Source organism: Girardinichthys multiradiatus, chromosome 6 (assembly GCF_021462225.1).
Source record: "Girardinichthys multiradiatus isolate DD_20200921_A chromosome 6, DD_fGirMul_XY1, whole genome shotgun sequence".
NCBI classification, from domain to species: Eukaryota; Metazoa; Chordata; class Actinopteri; order Cyprinodontiformes; family Goodeidae; genus Girardinichthys; species Girardinichthys multiradiatus.
The window spans coordinates 29,922,217-29,931,520 of record NC_061799.1 but is presented as its reverse complement, the minus strand read 5'-3'; the positions used below and the strand labels follow the sequence as shown (position 1 = coordinate 29,931,520).

The 9,304-nt window shown below is 36.4% G+C and overlaps 1 protein-coding gene across 1 annotated transcript; it reads right to left on the bottom strand.

Annotated features, from left to right (window-relative positions):
* atp6v0b (ATPase H+ transporting V0 subunit b) lies at positions 1–8,847 on the bottom strand. The gene is made up of 8 exons (XM_047369433.1): positions 8,412–8,847; positions 6,566–6,614; positions 4,641–4,724; positions 3,068–3,145; positions 2,176–2,245; positions 1,938–1,989; positions 1,535–1,725; positions 1–1,441 (listed from the first exon to the last, which is right to left on the bottom strand). Exons 1-8 carry the CDS (start codon positions 8,494–8,496, stop codon positions 1,415–1,417), a joined length of 636 nt encoding a protein of 211 aa, XP_047225389.1. The 5' UTR covers positions 8,497–8,847; the 3' UTR covers positions 1–1,414.
* Positions 8,848–9,304: the final 457 nt, after the last annotated feature.

Sequence of the window (9,304 nt, the reverse complement as noted above, 5' to 3'; positions counted from 1 at the left end):
TGTTGATCAAACCATTTATTTTTTCCCAACATTTATGAATCCAGAAGGAAAATCAGATTTTGTTTGCATCATCCACAATGTCAGAAACAATGAGATATTTTCTGATCACCATCACATCAACACAGTGTATACACAGTACCATTTACAGTTAGTTACTAAATACCCAGGATTTGGTTAAATCATGAATTTCCCTCCAAGCGTGTCAATTATTTATGAGTTTTTGTTTTCCTATATACAATGCACCTTTTTTATGCCGAGGTTTACGGTCAACCAAAAGGAGTGAAGTAATGATGAATAACTTCAGTGTGAAATTAACTGGTCCATCATCTTTGTGGAATGATGCCTCAGTTTAAAGATTGTAACTATTCATTAATCAGGCAGCTGCACTGAATGCAATATCACTGTTTAAACCAGGACAGATAAAAACATTTACACTTCAAGAAAATCTGTATGAAGTTAACATTTTACAGTCTGAAGTATAAGACCAAGTGAGATCGATTAAAATCCTGGGTAAGAAACCAATCTTACTGCACACATGCCTCATCTTCCTCCCATTTCAAAGACGGTGGAGCTACAGCAGACAATAGTAGATGCTACAAGCCAATGCTAGACACTTCAATCATAAAGTTAACACATTTTGAACAAAGTGTCTCTTCTTTTAGTTTGTTACAACTTTCATTCAGACAGCCTGACTTCCAGCTCTAGTCAGTTGGCTTGTACTCATTAGTCATCTCTGTCATGTAAGAACAGCAAGAACTGAGGGAATAAAAAACAGATTGATATTTCCAGCTGTGATTTCTGTGTTGCACAATTACAACTGTAGAACAATACTCTCAATTTAAACTTCATAAATGTTCTATAAGTATTAAGAGCCAGGAAAAATACTGTAGAAGGGTCCAACTTCTTGACTGCAGAGACCGGATACAAAAACAAAAAAGTGAGAGACCAGACCACAAACACAACGACAGACATCCTCGTGCGTCACAGGAAGGAAGAGAAAATAAAAATCACATGTCCAGCATACACACACACACACACAGTATTTTCAAATACTAGTAATTTTTAACCATTGTTCAATAAGAGTGGTCTAAAACATTATGCAAGAAAACCTCTTGAAGAAAGCAAGTCCTCACGGCTAAGAGCTACAGATTACTTCCATGACTCATGAAGCTGAATAGTTAGCATTATCTGGCGAGTTCATGAGGAAGAAATGCACAAAAATCAGCATTTCCCCTTTCTTCAGTTTCTTGTTCAAAATTCATGCCTTCCAAGGGTCAACCCACTCTTACACAAACGATGGTTGAAAACAATAGAGAGGGAATATAGACATTTAAATAATTTACGATGTATGTACACAATAATCCATCTTGTTTTTCAGCAATATTCTTGTCTTCTCAGCCTGTGAGAGCATCTTCTAATCACCCATCTTCACTTTAGAGGTCTGAAAGGGGGGGGGAGGGAGGAAATAATTAGATTTATTTTATAGGCATTGCAGACTTGTTGCCAAGAAGTGTTGTTTAAGAGTCTGGTTTACCTGCAGAATTGCTACAATGACACCAAACAGACCAATCGCACTGCCAAAGATTTCCACAATAAGGATCTTCACAAAGAGGCTGGCGTTCTGAGCGTCAGCCAAAGCTGCTCCGCTGCCCACGATGCCCACACAGATCCCACAGAAAAGGTTGGAAAAGCCCACAGTGAGACCAGCTCCGAACATGGAGTAACCTAACAGCGAAGGGGAAGAAATAAATCATAGGATCAATATAAACAGCAGGGGAAAGATCATGAAAAACACATGAAATAAAAAAAAAAAAAAGAAACTACAGAGATAATTGCACTGTTCAGGTGCAGTTTTACGTTAAAGGATCAATTTAAAATGAGTTTGTTTGGTAGGTTTTGCCCTCTTAAAATTCAGTTGCTTTGAGCCCGTTTCTCACCAGCTTGGTAATTTCGTGCTCCGATGGTCTCAGGGGTTGTTCCACTGAAGTTCTATAAGATGAGAGGAGATTATTTTTAGAGACAATAAGCTATCTTTGGTCTGCCGTTTCAATCAGATTTCACTTCTGTATTTCATGGCTCGAGTTTTGTTCTATGCTCGCATCTTTCACTATGTGAGCACTCCTTTCATTGTCTATAGTTATACAAAAACCTTTACAGGCAGCAGTTTTTCTTTACCTCAGCCATGTTGCTAATGACAATAGCCATAATGATCCCATAAATGGCCACAGCTTCACAGAAGATAATGCTGCAAAGTTAAAAACAAATAAAAAAGGTATAATGAGGCATTAGGAATGCAGGAATATTGTCAATACATCTAGCATGTAGTTATTTACTTCTACTGCTTACAGCTAATGAACCTTTTTCCTTTTAGAATATCACACTGTATGAGACCAGTAAAATAGGATTTACATTACAGAAGTGTTACATTGTGATCTACACAATCAGGTTAAAGACTGACGTATACCACAAAATGTCATTGCTAAAGAAGATGGTGGCTCGCAGAGTGCTGTAGCCTGGAATATTAATGGAAGGTTGAGTGCAAAGAACCAGCCACTAGGAGCACCTAATGCTTCCCTGACAAAACGCACCTCCATAAAGCTGCCAAAGCTGACTAGCTTTATGGAGGTGCCGATTTCATTTTCTTGCAGGACTTTAGGAGCATCTGAAGACCTCAACAGACCCACAGGCTGAACGCCTCCTTGTGACGCTGCATTTATGCAGTATTTCATACAAAAAGGAGCCCTGACAAACTATTTAGTGCCTACATTGTACAATTCATTGGCATGCTTTTCAGTAGGCAGACATCTTTGCATTTAAAGCTCTTGTGTCATACCCATTTTTTTCAGAAAGATACAACTGAGTTTTCATTAGCTTTAGCCACAATTAACAGAAATTAAAGCCTTGAAATACATCCCTTTGTGTGTAATACATCTATATATAAGTTTTCCCTTTTGAATTATGTCACTAAAATAAGTTGCCTTTTCTGTAATAGTCTAACATGATGAACTTTGACTAAAACAAATAAAAGGGTCCTTTTCATTCCCAACCGTTGAGCAAACAAGCCTACCTGACCAGATTCTTGGTTTTGATTCTTGGAGCCTTGACACCACCACCAATGATGCTTGAACCAGTGACGTAGATCCCCCTGGAGATTGAGCCAAAACAAGACATCAATTAAAAATTATAGAAGAAAAAAAAAGAAAGTCACAGTCAACAGAGTGTTAATAGCTGGTTTACGTCCAACCGATAAATTTAAAAGTGAGTTTATGCTGGCGACTAGTATTTTCAGGCCATTTACACATTGTGAAATACATTTTCTGTACTCCGGTTTGTTATAAATGAATCCAGGCCACAGCAGTTCTACCAGGAACAACCTTAAGACTGCACTAAATGACCCAATTAAACAAAAGGGCAGTGCATTTTTTATATAAAACGAGTCAGGCTGAATGCAGATCTAAACTGGATGAAAAAAAAAAAAAAAAAAAACGTCCTCTGACAGAAGGACTTAAAAATTGAATCACAATATTGTTTGGTATTTACTGCAAACACCATGAAAGTGGGGATGAAAACTACTAAAAAATAATAAACATTTGCAGTCCTTTTAGCTACAAATCTCTCACTGCATCCAGGCAAGAGCCTCCCCAACAAACACTGCTCTAAAACTTAACAACCCCATTCAATAAACCAATTAAATTAAGTGCTACAACTGTGCTGGTTAGCAGCACAAAATAACTGCATTAGATCACATTCTGAAACCTAAACGCAGCATTTATTATTACCCTCATTAAACCAACAGTGTAAAAATTAAGATCCATTAAGATCCTAAATCCAACATGCAAGTATTTTAAAGATAAAATACCAAACCTTCAACAGTGCAACAGCTTCACAGCATTATGATCGATTTGTGGCTTATATCTGCATCAATTACGCCGACACGACATTGAATAAAGACAGATTCAACTGTTCAGTGCAGCTTTACCACATTTTTCTGCATTTCCATTCATTTCAGTTTACCATGTTCATTTTATATTACATATAATGACTGTTTGCATACATGATGAGCTGAGAACAGGTGGTGTAATGAGGGCTACATCTCAAATGTGCCAAACAGTGAATGTGCGGAGATCTGCAGGCACTTGACTGTAGCTATAATGGTGAATTGAAGTTTAACAGATCAGCTGCATCGATGTTGATCTTCGATGAAACGTTAGTGCGCTGTGTTTTATGTTGACATACACAATCGTCCTGAAAGATCTTGTTTTTCTCAAACCTAGAAAGGCTTTAGAAATGTTGAAAATTAAAATATGTCAAGATGTTATTAAACCTATAATAATCACAACATATTAAAAACATTCCGGCATTACTGATGATGGGTTTTTAAACTGTATTTTTTTCCAGATTGTTCACTGAAAAAAAGAATTAAATGAATGTATACAATCTGTAGGAAATGAATTATATATAAGTCAGTAAAATTCTGGATCAACAAGCATCAACGTTGGAAGAAAGTTTGAATTCAAATAACGCCTCATTTTAAACTTTGAGTAGTTTATTACTTTTAAGAGGAAAATTACTTTCATACAGTGTACATATTTATATTATGTTTTTAAATGACAGATTTATGCTCCTGTTTTTGTACCCACCAGGCAGCTCCCACCACAGACAGAGAGATGGCCAAACCAATGCCCAAGTTGGCCCACATGAAAGGAGACGTCTCAGTCAGGAACCTGTCGGTAAAGAAAGAAAAACGCTTTAAAATAACGACGCTTTTGTGAGAAGCACCTCAGTTTTTAGGCAAGTTGAAGGACTAATTAATTCTGTCGTATGAGATAAAAACACTACCTGTATTAGGGACCGATTATTACATCATGTTATTAAACGTGGAGACAAACAAATTTGTTGGGTTTTTTCCAAACAACTGACAGACATGGATTCAATACCAACATAAAAAACATTATTTCTCACTGCAGCACATCATCATCCCAGCTCAAACTGTTTCATTACACTACAGAAGATTGAAAGAATTATCTTACAAACAAAATTTAGAGACGTTCAGCCCAAAACTGAAAGTGAATTCTTTCATATAATGCTTTCCATTCATTTGACAAAATATTTATTTAAAAATGTTTGCAATTCTGCAGAAAGTAAGTAGCAAACAATGAGCAAGCAAACCTGAAACTACCTAAAGCATTAAACCTTATTTAAAGCAATGTGTCTAATTTGGTCATTAAAAACACATAAATGGCTTTAGACAAAATGAGCAATGTCATTGAATATCACAATATCTGAAATGCAGAAGCTGTGTCATTTTAAACTGACTTGTTTTGTTATGAACTAAAAAAAGAGAAACTTAATCTGTTCAGCCGAAGGCAGCTTAATACACAGGAAGAGATTACAGTAAATAGCATAAAAAAAAAAAAAGCACAAGACGGGTCTGGAAATGTCTACCCTTCCTCACCAGAATCAATCCGCCTAAAAACTATTTCTGGTGTTTCAGATATACAGTTGAGATCAATATGATGTCTACCCCCAGCAGCTTAAACAGATTTTACGTTATTTTCATATAATTAAGGTAGTTTCTGATTGGAAATGGTGCAGTCGTCTTCTAAAACAGGGGTTCCCAATGTGGGGGTCGGGCCCCCACGAGGGGTCACGAGATGATTTTCAGAATCATTGTGATGTGACCCCGAGTTGTATGGAGGGCCGAAATTAATTAAATAAATAAATCATGAAATAAATATATAAATGTACCATTAAATGTCCTATTGAATAGTTTAATTTATATATTATAAAATAATTAAATGTAGCATTAAATCATGAAACTCTACATTTATTTATTTAATAAATGAATATAGAGAGAATAGTTAATGTAGTTTTAAGGGGTTGTCAAAGAGGGTCGCCAGTTTGGGTACTACTTTGGAGGTTATTTTCAGGGTCACAGGCCTATGATCATAACAGTTTTTCAATTTGTATTTACATTTTGTTTATATGCATTTTGAAGATTTATATCCCTCTTAATAATCAGCGCCTATATTGGACCCAGAAGTATTCAAATGTTTATTTGCTGACTGCTTTGTGTGCGTTCCCGCTGGCATTTTGTGACAATTCATTTTTGGTGATGAGCTCCAAGTCTTTGAGGTTGGAAGGCCTGCCTGCCACCACCCTAATCTTCAGCTCCCTTTACACATGTCGTAGGATTCAATTGAGGACTCTGGGTGGGTCCAAGTTCATTCTTCTTCCAGGCAGAAGAACACATTTATTCCCAATAAAATGAGCTTTTTACAGTTATTTTACAGAAAGCTCATGTGATATTTGGCCACTTTCACTTTTCACATTGAAACAGCTAGGAAATGTCAGGAGACCTGCTTTACACTTAGAAATAAATAAATAATTTTACAAATGGCATACATTTTTATGCAAAGTCAAAACAGAACAATTTCATTTCTAACTGCAACAGAGCTCATTTGCTGCTAGAGGTTCTATGTGGACCCGTCCTAAACCCCACCTGGTTCTTTGCTGTGCTCAAAGCATTCAAATAAAAAGAATAACAAGAACAATTAGTACTTGCCATGCCACATCAAAGCGGAATCCAAGGTCAAATATGGTATAGCATATACCTGTGGGTGGAAAAGAATCATTTTAAACTTTAGAATAGCTTAAGAGAGACATGTTTACATCTTTGCTGTGAAGGAAAGTATAGATTTTCATCCAGTAATTTCAAAGGAGGGCAAGACTGAAGAACAAACAGTTTCCTATTTGCTACTTGACTAAAGGGTCATTTGCTTTGACGGCCCTGTACTAGCTTTCACTAGTACTAGCTCCAGCTCGAAATCTAAAATACTTAGGGAGTCAAACTCAAACTGACTTTGACTGACTTGGCAAAGACTTTAAATTATCTCAAAGCACCTTACAGGTGCATTTTAATGAATAAGAGTATCATTGAAAAGTTACTTTACTTTCAGTCATTCAATTCAAAAACAAACTCATTGTACTTCCAAGTAAATTTCAAGTGTTTATTTCTGATAATTTTGATGAAATCTCAGCCTACTGAGCATAATGTACATATATTCCACACTTTATGCATTCAGCTTCTTTTGCTTGATTTACTACACGTGGCGTGGCATGGAAGCGTGTTAGGCAAGCCAAAGCTGCTTAAAAAGCGGCCTCCAGCTCATCTGCATTGTTCGCAGATGAGGCGCAAATACCTTTTTTAACAATACTCAACAGATTCTTCATCAGATTTAGATCAGGTCAGTTTACTGACCACAAGCTCAGTCATTAAACCAGTTTTTGCTGCTTTTGGTACCATGGTCAGGTGACAACTGCTGCAGTGGCAAACACCCTCCTTGTTGAGGTGTCAACGACAGCCTCCTGGACAACAGTGCCGCATGACTTTGTATGAAATAACAAGGCCATAAAACATCATGTTTGAATTAAATATCCTTTGATTAATTATTTTACGCTATATTCCATTTTTATGATAAATATAAATTGCCGTTTACATTAATTGTAAGTAACAATCAGGTCAACAGAAAAACGCCTAAACAAGATTCACTTTTCAGTTTAGTTAATGAAATAAATGAACTTCAAAAGTATCTAATTTATTAAGATGCTCCTCTACATAGGACCCGGCTCTGCAAAACTGCAGCACTTAAAATTGTTCTACATTAATGACGGATTTGTGAAACCGGTTTGATTTGTAAAAACTCAGAATAAAAGAAATTGTATGCCTTTGTATGGCACCTCACATGGGGTCTAGCTGAGATCCTGGAAAACTGTAGCATCTCTGCGATGGCTCATCCTCATGTGAAAAAGCTGGAAGTTCCTGTTTAATTTTCACTATATATTTTGTTGCAACCAAGACAAGCTAACCTGCTGGGGTTAGCTTACCAAATAAATAACAGCCATAAAATATATATATTTTTTAAACAGCCCAACTGCTCGGAATACCTCCCACAAGGAAAAAAATTTAAGAGTAGTGAACATATATCGTAACATGTCCTGTCAAGTGAATCACTGACATGATCTTTTCTGAAGTTAGCTCTTCGCTGCCAACATCAAAGTAGCTAGATGCTACATTAACTACAGAAAACATGCTAGCTTCTATGTAACACAAACGCATGAGAATGCTCAGCAGTCTCATAAACAAAATGTGCTTCAGTTTCCACTCGTTACTATTTGTGAATAACTTCATTTAAATAATTAAAATAACCACTCCTGTACTAGCTAGCCAAAAACATCTGCAAACTAAGCTAGTCCCAAGAAGTAGCCAGGTCCCACTCATCCCAAAATACTCACCATGCTAGAAGGTGACAGCTAATGACTAAAGGGTAATTGTCAGAATAGATTGAGATGCATCCAGTTTTATTCATTAGTTTAACTATTAATCTATTTACAAAGAACTTTCAGCTTACCGACGATTAGTATGGTACTCCAGAAGGCCAAAGTGAGCCCCGTGTAAAGAATGGCGTGTCCGTCCATCATCCACTCTAACAGCATCTATGTGGCGGTCTATCCTGCTAGAGCAGTGACTTATTCTAGTCTCTAATTCAAAAGCCGACGCAACGAAAGCAAAGTTAACGGTAAAGATTTTAAAATCGGCGTCTGTCAATGGAGTAGGAAGAACATCTAAAGGAGAAGGTGGTGATGTCAGCTGATCCAGCATGTGACTGAAAACTGGACGGCTGCATTCGAATTCGTTTTTACCTTCCGCTTGTTGCAATGTTTCAGGAAAATAGGATCTAAAAACAAGTCTTATACATATTTATCACCCACCAAAGCTTAAACGATTTAGAATTATTTTTGACATTTAACATAGCTCAAAACAACAAAGAAATTCGATAGAAATCCAAACGCGACGTCTATGGCCGCATCCAATACCAGAAGCCGCAAACGTCTTATACTGTCCACTAGATGTCCCTGTTGTAACACCCACAAAAATATTGAAGAAGTTATTAAAGTGATTTCTCCTGTCATGAAACTAGCACATTGCACATTGCAGTCCCCATAATAAGATCTAAAAACTGGAGGAGTTCATAAAACAGACAACAAACGCACAAGCAAATAGCTCAAAAAATATTTTAAAATCACACATACATAGTACCCAAAATTTGATACAAACATTTGTTGTAAAAAAGTCCTGTTAATTTTAAAACTACATTATATATATTTTTTGGATTGTCAATTAAGTTCTTATTGATTTATTTATTTTTATACCTCTTCCTTGAAATTCTGGAGTATTATGTACTCTCTAGGACAGTTGACTGTAGATGGTTCTATTATAAATGTGAAAACAAATAGATCATGG

What these genes read in the sequence shown, in the direction of transcription:
- atp6v0b (XM_047369433.1), bottom strand. Translation starts at nt 8,496, where the DNA reads ATGCTGTTAGAGTGGATGATGGACGGACACGCCATTCTTTACACGGGG. An exon ending in GAGTACCATACTAATCGTCG is followed by an intron (nt 6,615 to 8,411) that starts GTAAGCTGAAAG and finishes TTCCACCCACAG; the next exon opens with GTATATGCTATACCATATTT. An exon ending in AAAACCAAGAATCTGGTCAG is followed by an intron (nt 2,246 to 3,067) that starts GTAGGCTTGTTT and finishes TTAACTTTGCAG; the next exon opens with CATTATCTTCTGTGAAGCTG.